Source organism: Vigna radiata, chromosome 2, assembly GCF_000741045.1.
Source record: "Vigna radiata var. radiata cultivar VC1973A chromosome 2, Vradiata_ver6, whole genome shotgun sequence".
Lineage (NCBI taxonomy): Eukaryota > Viridiplantae > Streptophyta > Magnoliopsida > Fabales > Fabaceae > Vigna > Vigna radiata.
The window spans coordinates 22,747,006-22,766,137 of NC_028352.1; the positions used below are offsets into that span (position 1 = coordinate 22,747,006).

General features: G+C 30.6%; 3 protein-coding genes across 3 annotated transcripts; 2 read left to right on the plus strand and 1 right to left on the minus strand.

Moving 5' to 3' along the window:
• Window positions 1–799: 799 nt before the first annotated feature.
• On the minus strand, window positions 800–4,476 carry LOC106756292 (ras-related protein Rab11A). The gene is made up of 2 exons (XM_014638665.2): window positions 4,142–4,476; window positions 800–1,436 (listed from the first exon to the last, which is right to left on the minus strand). Exons 1-2 carry the CDS (start codon window positions 4,372–4,374, stop codon window positions 998–1,000), a joined length of 672 nt encoding a protein of 223 aa, XP_014494151.1. The 5' UTR covers window positions 4,375–4,476; the 3' UTR covers window positions 800–997.
• A 4,318-nt stretch (window positions 4,477–8,794) lies between these two features.
• Window positions 8,795–14,123, plus strand: LOC106754535. The gene is made up of 13 exons (XM_014636556.2): window positions 8,795–9,065; window positions 9,139–9,208; window positions 9,730–9,872; window positions 10,167–10,268; window positions 11,200–11,271; window positions 11,358–11,449; window positions 11,544–11,625; window positions 11,741–11,833; window positions 12,034–12,098; window positions 12,472–12,484; window positions 12,576–12,656; window positions 13,459–13,567; window positions 13,660–14,123. The coding sequence occupies exons 1-13, from the start codon at window positions 8,880–8,882 to the stop codon at window positions 13,758–13,760; spliced, it is 1,209 nt and encodes a 402-aa protein (XP_014492042.1). The 5' UTR covers window positions 8,795–8,879; the 3' UTR covers window positions 13,761–14,123.
• Window positions 14,124–16,657: 2,534 nt separating this feature from the next.
• LOC106755944 (EPIDERMAL PATTERNING FACTOR-like protein 1) lies at window positions 16,658–18,252 on the plus strand. The gene is made up of 2 exons (XM_014638176.2): window positions 16,658–17,546; window positions 17,624–18,252. The coding sequence occupies exons 1-2, from the start codon at window positions 17,406–17,408 to the stop codon at window positions 17,870–17,872; spliced, it is 390 nt and encodes a 129-aa protein (XP_014493662.1). The 5' UTR covers window positions 16,658–17,405; the 3' UTR covers window positions 17,873–18,252.
• The last annotated feature ends 880 nt before the right edge of the window (window positions 18,253–19,132 follow it).

Sequence of the window (19,132 nt, forward strand, 5' to 3'; positions counted from 1 at the left end):
TATATATGTTTTTGTATTTTCTTAGTATTATATAGGTGATCTTCACGCATATCGTACAAGATTGAAATTAATTTATTTAAAATCTTGCAAATTTTTAAGAGTTAAAGTACTATTATTACAAATGCATTATCGGCTTTCAATTTAAACGTGATGCTATTTTTGTTTAAGATTATAATAATTACAACTTCTTATGTTTAAATTAAATTTTATGTATTATGTTCTTGTTTTATTTTAAAGTTTAACAAATTCTACCGTCTTTAAAATATTATAATTTTATTATTGTAAGGCGGTATTAAAACAGTTGCTTTATCTGGAAATGTCATCCAAGACCAAGGACTTTGGTATCAATCCCACAAGATTTATTATTCCAGATTTATCAAGACCCGGAACCTTTGTTATACAAACTTACATTACACTAGTGTTGATTAAATTTATTCTTAAACTTTAAAGAACTATTTGTGCAAATTCGGACTTGCAATAGGCTATATTAGGCTATGAGCATGGCATTTTATAATCAACTCTATTTCGAGTTTAACAAAGTTTCCTACCAAAAGAATTAAGCTTAAATCACTACCACACTATTTTGTTTTATTTTCTGATTAAAGTAGTTGTTTTAAAATCCAGCACAACAAAGGTCAGCATTGATTAATAAGATGAAACCTTAATTTAATTGAAAAATAACAATAAACATATCTAAAACTGCACGCTTAAAGTCAAGAAAGACCAGCACTGTCAGGATGATGATTTTCAGTCCGCCCTACTTGTATTCTATTCCTACTAACAGATAAAAACAGCGCACTTAAGTTTTGTCTCCTATGTTATACCACGAAAATTTTAATTACTTCCCTCTCCTGATCTTAATGAGCAACTCATGCAAAATAAATTTTAAATAATGTAAAAATATACAAAAGGAAATGCACCAAACTAATAAAAATTGGTGATAGGAACACAACCATGAAATCTAGAAAATTTAAACAAATTATAAATAAAGTAAGGATTACTGACAACACATGTTCCCCTTGGGGATTTCTTGAGCAGGACCAGGAACAATAATCTTCTTGCCAGACAGAGATGCTGAGTTCCCATTTCCCTGACTATCACCAGCCGCTAGGTTCTTCTTGTTAACAATGTTGAATATTTCTGTCAAAACCGTCATGAAGGCTGTTTCAACGTTAGTCGATTCCAGCGCTGAAGTCTCCAAGAAAAATAAGCCTTCTTTCTCGGCAAATTCTTTTGCATCGTCTGTGGGTACTTGACGCTGGTTCTCCAGATCACTTTTGTTTCCTATAAGAATAATGACTATATTCTTATCGGCATGGTTCCGCAGTTCTTCTAACCAGCGAGGTATGTGATCGAAGCTTTGACGTTTTGTGATGTCATAAACCAGCATTGCCCCGACAGCACCCCTGTAGTATGCACTTGTGACTGCTCTATATCTGTAGAATAAAATCATTTATATGTCAGGTCAAACTGCAATCAGTATGTGGAGTAATGGTACGTTAACCATGGGTATTTGGGCACCATGAAATTATCAGAGATAAACTTGACAACAGTCTAAAGATTGAAAAATCACATACAACCTAAAAATATACACCGTACAGAGCACAAAACCCAGCAGATTAAAATAACTAGGCTGAAAATATACATACTGCTTTAACTTTTGAAACTTGACAATATACCAATGAATTCCAATGATTACCCATACAGAAATATACTCAACCATAATTGCCAAATATTTTATTCATAACCCTCCTCTAAAGAGTTAAACTCATTGAGTGTTAAGCTCTCAGGTTTCCGATTTAGTAAAAAAGAAAAAGAAACTAAAGTGCTCTACAAATAAGATTGCATCCAACATACTCTAGTAAGATTGTCTACTACAGAGGATATTATATAGTGGGCCAGAGAAGTAAGAAATTCATAATTTTTTAATTTAAATTTGTGGGTTAAACTTTTAGCAACACGCACAAGCCCCCTTCAAGCGCAAATCTTTTGCATATATTCATAATCTATACATACTACTTATGTGGATGGTCAGTTCAGTCTATTTGTGTTGAGATCTCAACGTACGTGAGTTTTACACCCAACGATTCTGTTATACTACAAAGCTGAGGAATAATTATTTTAAAAGAACAATCCATGGAAATTGAGCAATGCTGACGGCTAATTATAAACGTAGAAAAAATTCAACGTACTCCTAATTGCTTTATAAATTTCATTCCTCTTGAACGTAGAAAAAATTCAAATGTACTCCTAATTGCTTTATAAATGTCATTCCTCTCTCTTGTACAGAATGAAATAAGCTTATACTAAACAAATTAGCACATTAACAACAATTACTTCACAAAAGATACCAGAAATTGAAGAAACGGTTTTTAGAATAGTAAAAAATATAATCATAGGCCTACCTACTAGCAACGTGTTTGTTACCACTTCGTGTACAACCAGAATTCCTTCAAAGGGCAGGTTTAACACAAGTTTGCATAGGTAACTCTTTACCTTCAGGTCCATTACACATGTATTATCCTCCCAAATACACTTTTGCATTAACAGTGCAACACAGACTCAAACACCGAACAGAAATTAGTAGGAATCATTTCTAACAATTCAATCTGACTACTATAGTCTCGAAGTTCTAATAGCACACTATATATGAAATAGGAATATTCTAACAGATATGTCACTTCCAAGTGAGGTTCTAATATGTCCCATGAAAGGGTGTATAAACTGTGAGAGGGCAGTCAGGTGGCACATAAAAACACCGGTCTTGTAAGATGAAATTTGTATCTATTAATATATTATAAAATCACCTTATCTCTAATCGATAATCGATGCAAGACTTTTAAAACGAAGTTTTCACTTACTTATATATATATATATATATATATATATATATATATATATATATATATATATTATGAAATCATCTTATCGATATAGGATTTTCAAACCGGCTTTAAGTTCATCACAGTGCACGTCAACACTCAAATTGTCGCAAGAAAACCTTGACAAAACCCAAAACAACTTGAGAAAAGGGATGTTGTTCTGACCTTGGTCTAAACGAAATTGGCAGGTGATCTTAGACAATTGTGATCGCTATTAGTCTTTATATATGAGACATTGTTAAGCATTATTAATTCCTTTTTGTAATTATAAAATTTGAATGTATTGCATAAACATTGACGGGAACCAAAGACACGGAAATCTAAATAGTTCAAGTCCTAATAATTTCTTCCCAGTCCTGGTTCCAAATGGTCCAATCAGGTCACCCCTCTCACCACACATGTCCAATCGATAACAACAGATAATTCTCTTATATGTAAGGATGGATAATCAATAGATAATCTTCTAATCCTTTAAAGATAGGTGGAGACAATTCACTTATCACTAAAAATAAGTTCAAACAGACTAATACCTCATATAAACTCAAATGAGATAGGCTATCTATATGTCCCTCAAGTCCGTACTCAAACATCCACCGACTAGAATCGTAAAGTTCTTGCCACATCCAACAAGACGTCGAGGTAAACGATCCCTATCCTTGAGTTTGTCCCAAACAAGTGCAAAAGGTTGGTGACAATATGAAGTTAGGTTTTAATTTCTGACCTCTGTTGTTGTCATTCGTCAAATTATATCAAGGAAACGTCAACATGCAATCAATGAAAGCACAAAAAAATAAACTCCAAAGTTCAAAATCCTTCCGCGACACGCAAAACATTCAAAGTCAAACTCGGTTTGACTCACTACTACAGACTAAGTTGGCGGAAAACACGAAACTGAACCACTAAAAAAACTGAAACGAGGATCAATTCTTCCGCCGGCCACGACCAGACGAGTAGATCAACTCAGCAAACAAATCTAACAACTAAGTATCTAACTCAGAGTTAAACTGCGTAATAATTCGCCGCGATCAGAGCATACAGAAGGTACGCACTGATCAGTAACTATTGTTTCAAAGGCATATCAATCAACAGATACAATACGAAGCGAAAACCTAACAAGAAAAAAAAAAGATCTACAAAATCTTCCACTAAAATCCTCTAGGTTTTACTTCGAACAAAACAACGAAACGAAACAAGTAGAAAATAACAGAGTATAGTGTAGATGTAGTTGAAGAGAAGTAGAAGACGGAGAGAAAGAGAACCGTTCTTGTCCAGCGGTGTCCCAGATCTGAGCCTTGACGCTCTTGTGCTGAATCACCAAAGTGCGGGTTTGGAACTCGACACCGATTGTGGCCTTCGAATCCAAGCTGAACTCATTTCTCGCGAATCGCGCAAGTATCTGCGACTTCCCCACCGCTGAATCGCCTATAAGCACCACCTTGAACACGTAATCTACCTTTTGGTTTGCATCTCCATAGCCTCCTGCACTAGCCATTATTCAGGTAAAATGCACTTCCTTCTTCTTTCTCACTCCCAAATTTATGGCTCTTTCTATTTCAAATTGAGCTTGGTCGGCGATTGATTAAGCAACTGTTTAATGCTTAGATTAATTTGGAGCAGAGTAGTGTAGTGGGATTCATATGACACGTGGCGGTATGATATTGGGCGCTCGTCCCTATAAGCTTCATTGATTTTATTGAGAATAAAATAAAATAAAATTGTGTAATGAAAGGGAGGGAAGAATAGTTGAAAACAGCTTTATTACAGTGATAACAGTTGTCAAAAAGTGTGACCAGCGAATGTCTTTTCATTGCGTGGAGTTATCACGTTGATCGTCTTGACGGCAATTCGTTTTTATATTATTTTTTCAACCTACACACATGGGAAAGATATTCTCTAATCTTTTAAAAAATATATATATAATAATAAGCCTAAATAATTATTTAAATAGAAAAGTATTTCACATATTTTATCGTTAATATAATTAGAAAAATAATTATAGTTGTAATATAATCATTTTAATTTGTTTAACTGCTTTTTATTTTTAATAATTAAGTATTCGTTTAGTTTTGAATATATACATATATATTTGTTAAGTTAAAAAATTAAATTAGTGTGTAACTATTTTAAATTTACAAAAATAGAAAAACAAATGATTGCGGCATGTATATTAATATTAAATTTATTTTTCATAAACACGAAAGGCGTAAGTATTAACTGAATTCAAATAATATTAATAAAACTAAAAAAGTTATATTAAAATTATATATTTTCCTTGTTATATTAAAACTGAAATATATTAATATTAATTTTATTGAATTTAACCTAATAATAATAACAATACAAAGTGAAATACAATGGTAATGATGTCTCAGTGTTTTCTTAATATTGTTAATTTTAGAAAAATCAATATAATTATGTTGTGGTAAATATAAATAATGAATAAGTGATATTATTGATCACATGTTTGTAACTCTTAAATAATTAAGTGATGATTGAACAGATAAGTAAATTACATAACCATAGCTAAAATGAAGTAGATTCAATGTTTTATTGATTATTATGTTTTTTTCTTTATTATATGCACACACACGGTATAGATACGAAACAAGCGGGATTAATGTGTTTAGGAAAGTAATTTAAATTGATAGATTTAGGGTTAAGTTACTGGTTTCGTGAGGTAAGATTATATTTATTTATATAATGTAAATATATATATATATATATATATATATATATATATATATATATAAAAATTTAGAATATGACATTGAACGTGAATGAATGATTTGATTAATAATGATGTTATATATTTAATAAATAATAAATTTGATTAGAATAAATTTTAAATTATTTCAGTATTATTTTAAGAAATGAATTTTAAATTAAATTTAATTTTATAATAAATTTATAAGAGATTTGTATTTATTTATATATTATAAATTTATCTTGTTTTTTTAATTAATGTGAATTTCCAATTCAATTAAGATTAATCATATATGTATTAGTGATTAATTAATGTTTTGCATATTCTAAATGGTAATTGGGTCAGACAGAAATATTTTTGTGAAAATGTTAGATTCTTATGACAGATAATTGGGATGGACAGTGTGTGCAAATTAGGGTGTTGTTTATATTTCAAAGCGTGTTGGAGATTATGAAATTTGATCATTAACAAGAGTTTGGAGGCTTCTTATACAGAGAAAACAATATAAGTGCATTGAAGGTGAAGAAAGTGAAGATTTCACTACACTGAGTTGATGAACGTAAAAGAAAAAAATAATAAGGTAATACTGTTTCAAAAGGATCAACCTTATACATTTTATGAAAAGATGTAAAAAGATTTAAAATGCGAACACTATAGAGAAAGTGATTAAAACTCTTCTTCCCGATTTTAACTACATTCGGTGTATATAGAAGCTTCCAAGAACTCGAAAACCTTGTTTTAACTGAGGAATCTAAATTCATATTGTATCCTTGTTCCTTTTTCATCTCCAAGACTCACATCAATGATATTTAGTAGATTAAATTGTATAATAAAAATATTCCTGAATCATAGATCTAATTATATTATATTTTTTAACAAAATGAGTTTGAATATATCCTAAATAATAACCATCTATCCTTAAATAATCTTAAATAATAAGGATATTTTGTACAATATTGAAAAACACATATTCATATTTATTATTAAACAACACAAGTTGATTGCCTTTATGCTGGACAATAGGTTTCTCTCACCAACAATTTCAAGCATAAACAAAAGACGTTGCAAGATGTCTAAAAAACACCAGAAGTTGTTGTTAGGATAAAAGATTCTTTAGTGAAAAAAAAAATTATTATTATTATATTAATAAAATTATTGAAAGAGTAGGATCTTACCAATAATAAAATTATGATCCTAGTTTCTTCTCACACATAAAATAATATAGAAAAATAAAGGTTTAATTGTTTATCTTGTTTTTCATCGTTGTATATTTTAAAAAAAGTGTTAACTTTATTTACATTTTGTATAATGTGCATTAATCAAGTATATTTCAATAGTGACAATGTTAACAGGTGGTGATGTGACAGGTAGAGATGTGGCAAAACACATTTACAATATCTGATTCATAATGCATTTTCAATGTGAAAAATTTGGAATCAGGGTTTCTATTGTGTAACCGGCAACTTCTTGGTGTTCATCCACCTCCCAATCCTAAATTAATGGTATTTTGAGATTTTGAGTCTTGTGCTTTTGCATGTTGGTGATGAAGATGGCTAATTGAAAGTTCGAATTGTGCGAAGAAGAAAGGGATTCACGATCAGGGTTCCATGATGATTTGGAGATTTAAGTTTTTTGTTTTCTGATTTGGAATTTTGAGGTTTTGATTGGTGATTCAAATAGATTTTGTTGTGTTCTCTAGGTTTGTAGGTACGAAAAGAATGAAGAGGAAGGTGCAGTGGTTGACGAGGGTGATGTTGCGATCTAGTGAAGAAGAGGAACATGGTTGATGTGCGAGGAAGCACAAAGGAGTTTGCGATTTAGGATTTTTTTGTGGTAGTGCGATTTGTTGATTCACGGTGAATTTGAGTTCGATTTAGGTTTCTATGGTGGTGGCATGAAGGTTTTGTGATAGGTAGTGTCATAGTGATGGTGAAAAGATTCTCAGTTTAGGTTTTCTCAAGAATAAATTTGATAATTTGATAATTATTTGATTTACAATGAAAGTGATTGAAATTTATGAGTTTCTACAAAAATATTTGATGGTTCAACAAAAAATTATAATAGTAACACATAGAAGAGATGCTCTTAATTATTTTCATGTTACTCTCTTATTTACTTACACATCATAATAAAATCTTAAAGAAATGTCACCATAGCAAAATATGCATAAGATAGATTTACAAATAAGTAAACATTATACTTTTAATTACGCCAATAGAATTGAATTTCAATGCAAAATATATAAAATGTGAACGGAATTAATACTATTTTATAAGTTGTAACCAAACAATGAAATTAAGAATAAAGTAAACAATTAAAGAAAAAGTAAATACTAATGATATATGCGCATACAAATTTTCGAAAGCTGAAACATATTGATTATTGAATGGAGCTGGACATTACTAATGAACACCAACTATTTTATACTTGTCAATAATATGCCAACTAACGAGATAAAAGGTTTAAAATCTCTCGAAGAATTTTAGTAACTTTTTATTAAAAGGTCACATAATTTTTATACAAATAATATATCTAAACTCGTGTACTCTCGAATATTAACATTTTTATATAAATTATAAAAAAACTAACTGAATTCCATAAAATTTCAGTCCTTTTAGTTTACTTTATTGATTTTTACACGATATTTTATACCATTTAAAAAGATTTTATTGAATATTATAAGATTTACACATTTTTTTTAAAATATTAATAGAACCTTAAGAAGACCCTACATTAAAAAATTTTTGTAAATTTTTAACTAGATTTATGTACATGTCTTCTGTAAGATTTCATTACTTTGTTTAAAAAATTAAATAATTTAAAAATTGTGTCGATAGTTTAATCACTCAATAAACTTCCATATTATATTTTGATAATATGTCAAACATTTCCATATTATTTCTTGGGAACACTGCTTCATTGTATTTTTATTTTTAAAATTTATTGTCAAAACATTTTCAATAACTAATTTTGAAGTACAGAAGCATGGAAAAAAATAATAGGATTACCCAATACACAAAAAATAATAATGGAAAGTTTAAACAACTTGGAAGTGTTACAATTTATATTTTAAAAAATATATTTTAATAAAAATATTTTTGTAAAATAATATGTTTGGTAAAAGAAAAAAATATTTTCTATAGAAAAAATAAAATCCCAAGAAAAATAGGCATACCATTTCCAAAAAATGTCTGGGAATGAAAAGATTAATTTTACCTAATTTTTGATTCAGAGAAAATGTTGGAGATTGATTTCCTTGAGTGACAAAACTTTGCTCTGGGCAGAGAGGAGACATGGAAGAATTACGAAAACTAGAGAAGGTACAGAGGATGCTGGAGTTCATGGAATCACGAGGAGTTTCAAACTCCAATCATCACTCTAACCGCTTCCTCGCTAATTTCATTATCTTCATGATCCAACCCTGCGGAGATCTTGCCATCAACGATAAGTGCTGCGTGCTTTCCCATTTTATTCCCACTGTAAGTTCCATTCCTTCTTTTCATTTCCATGCTTCGAAGTGAAATTTGAAACTGCTTCTTTTCCCTCTTGGAGCTCTCATCTTCATTCCTCGAGGACGCGTATCAACACCACCATTTCTCCACCACCAGTGAACAAAGTTCTGGTAATGCACTGCCATGCCTATTTTATCGTGTTCGTGTGTGTGTTTTCTTTATTAGTTTTACTGTTTTTTTCCCTACATATATCTGTATCCAGGATCGTTCTTTATCTGGCTCCTGTTAAAAACTTATAAGAATAGATGTACTATTGGTGGCATTATCATTTATTTTGCTTAGAGATAGTAGTAGTACGATTTTTCTATCTCGTTTCGTGATTTCTTTGAGATGGAAAGGACAATAGCTGAAATTGCTTTTATACTACAAAGTTTGTAACTAACTATGAAGCGCTAGTCTTTCATTTGCTTCACACATAATTATCCTACGCGTCTTTTGATACTCATACCGTCTTGGATAGCGATATTAACTATCAATGGTTGCGGGAGGTGGTGCATTAAATGCCTTCCACTTCTGCATTACCATGACTTGTGCTGATGTTCATTTGATACAATACTTTTTAAACTTGTTGATCATATTTTTGTTTCATTCTTTAATTCTACTTTTGTGATATTTTTGAATTTTACCTTAGGTTTTCATCAAAGTCTTGTAGGAGATGCTTTGCTTAGTTGCAATCAGGCCGAAGAATACAGTTTATTGCAAAGTTGTAATGAAAACATGCCCGTGGTTGGGTTGGACTCCATGGAAATGGCAAATTCTACCCTTGAGGATTTTGTAAGTGTATATTTTGATATTTTGTTATAATGCTTGATTAGGTAGAAAATGTGAGTATTCTTAACAGAAAAACTTTATTGGTATCCCTATAATATCATGTTTATGCCACCATCAGTTACCACATTCGTTATTAGATGAATGAAGTGCATTCATCGGGTCTGCACTGAAGCTTTTTTCACTACAAACAACGTACGAGAGTATTTTTGTGGAAGGCTTGATACCATTTAATTAACACTCCATGCTTTTAAAACTTGCTTTGAGATTCGTATCTTAATGTGAACTTTTCTTTTTCAGTGCAGGTCTTATTTAATGTTTCATGGATTGGATGTAAGCAAGCCACAATCAATCTTCAAACACTTACCTATTCTTTCATTCACAGAGAGCTATATTTATCAGGTATATGCTTGATTGATGTTATTAAATTCGGTCACTCTTTTATTATTCAAGTCGATTATTGTTTTGAAGTTGTAGGGTTCATAAATGTGGTTCCACTGCATCTGGGGAGCTAATCAATGGTCCCAAAAGGGGAAAATAGATAGATCTCCTCAAGCCAGATGAAAGGCAACGCAGAGCCATTCCACATGTTTCAGGATTAATGTCATTATAGCAATTGAAATGACAGATATTTAGTGCTATCGTGGAGTAACTGGTTAAGGCGTATCTCTTGAGTGTGAAGTAACAATGGTGATAACTGACATTGACCTGTATGACTCTATTGTTTTGGGCTTGGCCTATATAAGGATCATCATTTCATCTGTCAAAATGATATCAGTTATCTTCCTAATAACAGTCCTAATGCACATGTGATACTTCCCATTTCCAACATGTGCTCTGTTGGGTTTGATGTTTAACCTAGGTTCACAAGCGTTTTTATCTGCATTTTATTTTTGTTCAAGTGTCTCATCTCAGCAAAGTCAAAGGTCAAGTAATGCACTCTAACACATGAATACTATTATTAAGAAACTACGCACTCCTCAGATTTCAGCAAAAGCAAGATTTGGTTGCTTAAATTTCACTACCCTGTGCAGCCTTTCAATGGCCGTTTCTTGCATTAAGATGCTCCAATTCCTATTCTTATACCTAAATGTCTCGGTGGATTACTTGGCCTTTGAGTTTGTGAAGGTGAAATTTTTATGCAATATTGCATTCAACTAATGCATGAGGATGAAGTGGACCGTTTTTTTCCTATTAGGAAGCATATGTTTTGACATTTTTTTTTTCATATTTGTAAGTGTTACTTTGGGACTTAGTTATATATTCCAATAGTAAGTATGAAATATGCAAAAGCTATTATTTTTTCTAAGAACCCGTCTCTGTTATGGTGCAGCTTGATAAAATGAATGAGAAATTGCTACAAACACCCAACAATGAAAAGCATGTATTTGGAGTAAAAGATAAGGTGATTGATTTATTCAGTGGCAATTTGAATGTTGATGATTAGGGACTAGCTTTCAGTTTTCTCATGTAATTTAATTTTAAATGTAGAGGGAAACCGAATTATTTGTTTCTTGCTTCTCGAACGACCCACTTAGACCACTTGTGACTATTCTTGAACACAAAGGCCTTTTGACAGGAAGGTTTTGATTCTGCACTCTTTTCCTTACATTTCCCAGGAAATAATTAAGGTTTAGCTTAATTTGGTTCAATTTTCTTTTTCCTTGATGAGACAAGGATAAGAGAAGAACTTAGACATGGAGAAGAGTACTGGGCTCTTGAAAGAAAACTTTGTTCTGCGCTAATAAACAACGAGGAGGTATACATAATTCCTATGCACTTTTCGTTTTCTTCAGAGTGTATATATGTTGATTCAAATCCTTTTTAAAGTTTCTTGTTTGTAATATATTCAATTATTAATTATTGCTACTCAGATTCTTATTGAGGATGTGATGAAGGCTGTTCATTTAAAGTCTTTTGATTATCGAGTGCTAAATCTTCTTCTCTACGAACTGCAAGGGACTAAGGTACTCATTATCAAAAGATATTTAGTAGATATTGCATTATTCATCTCACCTTTGACATGTGCACACACATTTTCTGAGGTAGGCATTAATTTTCTTCAAAAATATCGTCAGCAACATGAATTTCTACATAAAAAAACAAAATATTTTTAGCTAAATGTATGAATTCAGGATAATTGTGTTCTTCTGAATCTTTTTGGAAGGTAGAGGAATTGCACATGGAGTTTCTCTCAATTTCGGAGTTCCTAGTGGAAGTTTCTGATGATCTGTAAGTACTATCTTTTGTTTCAGTTGGTGCTGCATGCCATAGTATCCCATACTTGAGCAGAATTTTGTTGTTATTATTTTATTATTTTAAGGATTCACAGCTTGTAGGCATTGAGTAAATTCATCAGCAAACTTCTTTATATTATTTTAAGGATTCACAGTCTGTACAATAGAAGTAGGAAAATTCTTTACCCAAAAAAGAGTCTAAGACAAAAAATCTACTCTCATCTCCATTTTCAGATAATACCAAACTTATCCTTAATTTTTTCTTTTTTGTTTCTGTAATTATTGGCATATGTAGATTTCAGCCTTATTCTAGTTATTTTTCTATTTATAATCTTATTGTACATAATTTTTCTGTCCTGATGTTGCAGGTATGATTATGAGGTGTGTTGAATTCTCCTAATCTTTTAACCACCATCTGTTGTAAACTTGTAATGTTTTCTGAGTCCTGATTTGATTGAAAACCCTCGTTCAGGATGACGTGTTAGAGAACAGTTTCAATATTTTGCGCATGTTTATCCGAATATATGGACCTTTAGCTGCTCCTGCTATGCTGGTGAGAACGTCAAACTATTTACAAATGGTGCTGTTAATTTATATACTTGCTAATTGAAGTCCATATGATCTGTTGAAGTTTATTGGTTGGCTGAACCATTTTTCATAATGTATGCAGCAGCAAGATTAATATCCACCTATTATTAAAATCAGAAATACTTGAACAAAACACTCTGACACTTTTTTAAACACACACCATCACTAATAGGCCCTTATTATTTAGCAGGACTAGCCTTAGACCTGTGTTGAAAATAGAGTGTCATTTATGTACTCGCATTTCTCTTAAAATTTGCTGATCTACAGTCAAATAGATACGGTGTGGTCAAGCATTTCGCATTCTTATATTTTGTTTTCTTTCGGGATTGTTGAACTAAATACCTAAACTAATGTGACATGTTATTTCTTGTTGTCATGCGTAACCTCAAGTGGCAAACATGGAATGCGGGAGTAATGAATTTATGACCATTCTACCACCCACTTTTACAGGGAGAGGAGGTGCAATTAGAGTTTGCACTCAAACCTTGTCAAGAATGCATTTGCCGATTGTGTAGCGAAATAATATAATATTCTTGTTAGAGCCTTAGAGAGCATTGTCATTTCTCACATATATTGAGAGAAGAAAAGCTCTATCAATCTAATTTTGATAATTCTGTCATATTTTTTTACAGAGTCTGTGTTGTTGATTTGCCTATATTGATGAGTTTGTTTTATTCATGCCTGATAATTAAAATTGGCATAATCATAGTAGCTATGTAACATATACTTAATCTCTTTGAGATATAATGTCAGATTCTGAATTCCAGGCAAAACACATTAGTGAGGCTGAAGAAAAGTATGAATGTTTATTGAAATCACTTGATCCACATCTCTCTTTGAACTACCAGAAAAGATGTGCAGAAGCCACAAAGGAAGGTAATTTGCTGGAGTCAGTCATTCTAGCAGTTTAGGTATAAGATAACAAAACCATGCCCTTCCATTATTCACTGGCAATTGAATTCTTTTAGGTGGAAAGGTATCAGAGCATCAATTTGGCACTTGGACTTTTCCAACCGTGATTCAGGATGAGGAATTGTATAGATTAAAGTTGAAGTCAGATATTTCATGAGTATGAACTTGAACTGTGTCCATCAGGTAATCCTTCAAATATAATGCTTTCACGTTCTTGTCTTCCCCAATGAAACCGGGATCCAGCACAAGTGATGAGTCCGAGTTGATATGTTGAAATTAAAAGAGAAAAGAGACACATACAATATGGGACTTGCAAAAACATAAACTTAAAAAAGTTATGTTGGTGATTATCTATTTATTTTTCAAACTGTGTTCTCTCTAGCTGCAGTTATTGATAGTGGTATTTCAAGGTGACGCATAAGGAAAATAAATATTGTTTTTATTTTTATTCTCTTGGTTTTTAAGGTAGATGCTTCTGTCTTCTGATGTATAAAGGGGAAAGAAATCAAAAGTAATTTTACTGACCATTAATGCTTTTATATGAAGAATTAGTTCAACAACACTGTAGCTAACATTAATGTCAAGTTTGACCTAGAGTTTTCTTTCAAGATAAAATGTATTTTGAAAAAAATGTAACTTTGGCATCACATTGAGTGTTCTAATAATGTGAACTATACAAGGATTCTTTTAGTTCTAATCTTACATAGGCACAAAATGGAAAGAGAAAACATGTATCGTGCAATAAAATTGCATTTTTTTTTGGGTAAAGAAAGATATGAAGAAGTTTAAAATAAGAGTGTGTGACAGTTGTATAAAATATATATGGTTAACTTGAAAAAAGATGGAAGTAGGTTTCATTTTGTATAGATGATGATTTAATGTGAACTTAACTTTTCTTATAGTTTAGTTCTTCAAAGTTTATAAGAACTTTTTATCACTTTATGACCATGACCATGCATGTAATTTAATCAAGCTGGAGAGATTGTTTAAAGTTATACAAAATAAAATAAAATTAAAATGTATGCTATCAGATCTTATATCAAATAATGTTTTCACCTAGTAGATGATATTAAATGAAATTGATTCTATTAAATGGACTGGGTAAAATTGATTCTGAAGTAACATAATTTTTTAGAATAACGTTAATTTATAAAAAATATTAATAGTAAATTATAAAAATTAAGGATAAAACTTAGTGTAAAATTTTTCATTCATAAAAAAAAAAAGAAATAGTTTTAAGTCTAAATTAATTCAGACTCGTGATTGATTTCTCCATCTAAAATCATATATATAAATATTTATAAAATTAAATTCAAGTGATATCTTGATTTAAACCAATCACGTATTAAGTTAATTCTTAAAATATTGAACTGTGACACCGGGGAAGAAATAAAAAAATCAGTACGTATTTTAGATAAATACAAATAAGTCAGTAATTTTTTAAAAGTAGATTTAAAGTATAAAACATTATTGTAAATTAAGTAAAAGAAACATTATCATAACTATGATGAAACTATCCAAATTGTTTGCTATAATCACTACTGAATTTGGAATGCCTGACTGAGCAATGTACACACACCACTTACATTTGAATTTTATCAAAAGGCAAGTTACCCAATTTTTAGAAAAACAAATCCATTCATGCATTTATGCAATGATATTTTTTTGTTAGTTATAATTATTGTTATTTTATTATACTTGATTTCTATTTATTACATTTCCTAAATGGCATAACTTTTATACTATAAAAATACAAAACTAACATGGTTCCTTAAAGTTGAGGAAGGTACATATGCATATTAGAGAGACAAATCACTGTCCTTGTCTTTTGCATCACATTTTTGTGTGAGAAGTTAATTGAATCCCAAATTGGAAATCTCAGAAAAATTATAGAAAACAACATATTTTTGTACTTTCTTCGTAGTGGCTATAAAAACTAAGAAAAATCATATTCAGAAAAATAAAGTGAAAATGGTTTACTGTTTTAGTAAATAAATATTTTTTAATCTTCTCAGTGTAAAATGATATCTACAACGTCTAATTCTTCACTGTCTTTTTCCCTATCTGTTTCTCGGTGACAGCTTTGGCTAATTGCAAGCTGTGAAGAATCTTCAAACCTGAAAAAGAAAACTGATAAAACAAAATACTCATGTACTCTTTAACTTTATTTTTGTTTTAATTTGTCTGAAATGAACTGTTTATCTATTCTTTTATGTTTGAGCAAACTCTAAACATTTTTCAAATTATAAGCATTACTCACTTTAGTTTTTTATTTTAAAAATATTTTTTTTTTATTTTCATAGATATAAATGTCATAAATTTTATAATACTAACAGTAACTTATACTAGTTTAAAATTAAGGGTTGGTAAAATAAATTTGATGTTATATTTTTTTTAAAAGTGAGACAATCTAAATATTACTTTCATGTGGTCAAATTTTTACTTTATTGTTTGATATATGTCTTTTATAATTGCTATTAATAAGTAATTTTAGGATATTTGTAATAGAGTCTTTTATAAATATTATCAAATATTTTTTCACTCAAAATGTGCCACAACACATGGGATTAAATGATCTATAAAAAAAAATAAAGGAAAAAGTGGATATTTTTTTCTTTTATTATTTCTCTTTTACACTAAAGACATTAAAATAGATAAAGAATTCCAATGCTGTTGTCTAATAACTCCCTAAAAGTGTCACCACTGACTTGTGGAATACATGAGTATAAATTTGAACAATAAATCTACATTATTGTAACTACTCAATTAACTCTTGAAAACAGGGTTAAGGTCACTAATAATTATATAAATAAAGTAATCTTTATTTGAAATTCATGCTAGATAATGTAAAAATTCATAACCAACTTTTCTATTTATTGTATTAACTTCCATTTTGAATTTTTAGCTCATATTTGGATTATAGAGAAGTTCAACTTGATTATTCTTTATTATGATCCAAAATTTCATGAATTTGGACACCTTATTCACCTTTCATAAAGTATTAAACATGGTACACGAAACCTCAATATGTACTTGTACCATTTATGGTGTCAAACCACTAAATCATTGTAACTTCTTAATTAGACATTATGAATTTCTTCTTTCACACAACTTTGTTCAGTATAGAGTTGAGTTCTTTTTGTCTTTTAGGTCAAATGGATTCATTTTCTTCTGAGTGTTAATGATACTTTCCTGTTTCCATAGCATAGAGCACCTCCTTTACTTGCATGAGTAGCCATGATCTGATTGAAAACTCGCAATTGTAAAAGGTTAATCAAGTCAAAGATACTGAATGCTCAATACCATGACACTCCAAGAACTGTTACAAAAATTAGATAGCTTAATAAATGACAATTTTAACTACCACCTGCCAATGTGTGTTTTTAAATTTTACCCACTCATACACACAAGAAAAAATTTCTCTTTCCACCCTGCCACTTATAATCAGTCACAACTACTAATAGATCACTGGGCAAGGGGTCCTTGATACTGATTTGGATTCTCCCATTTTGTTTACCTCTATTGAACTGTTCCTTTCACTTTTTCTGTCACAGTCTGCTCCCTCTCTCTCTACACTGCCAACACAACGCGCACCCTCTGATCGATGCACATCCTCTTTCTTCTCTTCATAGGCCACAGGAATAAAAAGCATTCATCACTCACAAAGCTAAACATTTTATTTTTTCCCTCTCCAACTTCTTGTATTATCACCATCTCTCACAGCTCAGTTAACATTTAAATTTATTATAAGTGTTTGGGTATAGATTGGGAATGACATCAAGAAATGACATGATAGGCATTCATGATCATGGCTTCACTCAATCCAATTCAGAACTCCACCACCATTATCTTGCTTGTTGCAATATTTATTACATTTCTACTGCACCATCTGCTGTGTCCAGTTTCTTGTTTCGTGCAACCACATCATGCAATTCCTCCAGAGGTAGGCTTTAATAGAAGTCATAATTTCTGTGTTTGTTGTTGTTTAAAAATACTCAGTTGGGTTTTTGTTCTATGCAGGACCCTTCTTCGTATGAGGAGAAAAACAGATTAGGTTCAATGCCTCCTACTTGCCACAACAAATGCAACCAGTGTCATCCATGCATGGCAGTGCAAGTTCCATCTTTACCTAGTCACAACCGAGTCCACCCAGCAGGTATTTCCCCGAGTTCTGCAATGCAGGGTTTCCTTCTCCAAGGTAACAGCTATTCCAATTACAAGCCAATGAGTTGGAAATGTCGTTGTGGTGACCACTTTTTCAACCCTTAGAAATTGTATTATGTTCTCATGGAGATAGATTACTCTCACAGCTGTAGAATGAAAAATTGTTCCTCTTGTTTTCCATTTGATAAGCCACCGACAAAATTTCTGTAAACTTCTGTAGCTGTTTATGTTGTTCTTTTTTAATTAGGAGAGTTCGTCTCACTACCAGATGAAATTATTTTATAATAAATAATGATATACAATATCAACATCAAAGATCAATCTTACTTCAAATTTTGTATCTTGAATTTATCTGTGTATGCATAGAGGGTCATTTGCCGCAGCATTTATCTGTGTATTGAAGTTTGAAATTGGACAGAATTTGTTAAAAGCTGCAATCTGACTTTATGATTGTGTTTTGAATCTATTTTTTTGTAATTTTGATATCTATAATAATAATAATCATATTGTTGGCGAAATATTTAAGTATATACACTGAAATCCAAATATATTAGTAGAATAGTGATTGAATACTCTTTGTATTTGTAAGATGCCATAGAAGTAGTTGTATCCCCTGTACTGAATGGAACCTGTAATTGTAACAAAGAAGAATGAATTGCAGTTTTAATCCCTTGTAAAATGGAATATTGGTTGACCCTATACCAGAAATTGATTTTTCAAGTTTTATAGGTCCCAAAAATAATTTCTGAAAAAGGGTAATTTTTGTAAAAAAAGAAGAGGTGTAATGTCAATGTTCTAACTAAAAATTCTTCCATTGAAAACCCACAAAAATACCCTTGTTTAAAATGCATTATTAAAATATTACAGTCCATTGAATTTTTTTTATTATATATTATATTAACTTCTATTTACCACACACTGGAGTATTCAATTCCCCAGAAGAAAAAAGAAATGAAATAGCATTACTGTATACAACAATGATAGATAAGGCTTGATTAATATCATGAGACATTCAGACTATTTTAAAGAAAATTTTCAATTAAATAAACAATAAATTTTTTTTTTTCCAATCACCAACCAATATTTTAAAGCACCCATCACACGAGTTGGCTTGGCTACTTCCCTATTTGATCTATAAAAAGTGGATCACATCAATTTGTTCCATGTATAAAATACGAGATAAATTATTGCATAATGTTTTTGCATAAGAAATACTTGTTATGTAGAATTCTACCTCGGTTATAATACATAAAATATCTGAATTTTAATATTTTTATTTTTATTTGATTAAATTAATAAAAATAATAAATTTTATTAATGTATGTTTTTTAAAATAAATAATATTCATAATTTTATAATTTTTAA

Bases quoted from the DNA above. Each gene is read 5' to 3' on its own strand.
- LOC106756292 (XM_014638665.2), bottom strand. From the start codon at position 4,374: ATGGCTAGTGCAGGAGGCTATGGAGATGCAAACCAAAAGGTAGATTAC. The intron at 1,437-4,141 runs GTTCTCTTTCTC...TTTATTCTACAG, and splicing joins GACACCGCTGGACAAGAACG to ATATAGAGCAGTCACAAGTG.
- LOC106754535 (XM_014636556.2), top strand. From the start codon at position 8,880: ATGGAAGAATTACGAAAACTAGAGAAGGTACAGAGGATGCTGGAGTTC. The intron at 11,272-11,357 runs GTGATTGATTTA...TTTTAAATGTAG, and splicing joins TATTTGGAGTAAAAGATAAG to AGGGAAACCGAATTATTTGT. The intron at 12,657-13,458 runs GTGAGAACGTCA...TCTGAATTCCAG, and splicing joins TAGCTGCTCCTGCTATGCTG to GCAAAACACATTAGTGAGGC.
- LOC106755944 (XM_014638176.2), top strand. From the start codon at position 17,406: ATGATCATGGCTTCACTCAATCCAATTCAGAACTCCACCACCATTATC. The intron at 17,547-17,623 runs GTAGGCTTTAAT...TGTTCTATGCAG, and splicing joins ATCATGCAATTCCTCCAGAG to GACCCTTCTTCGTATGAGGA.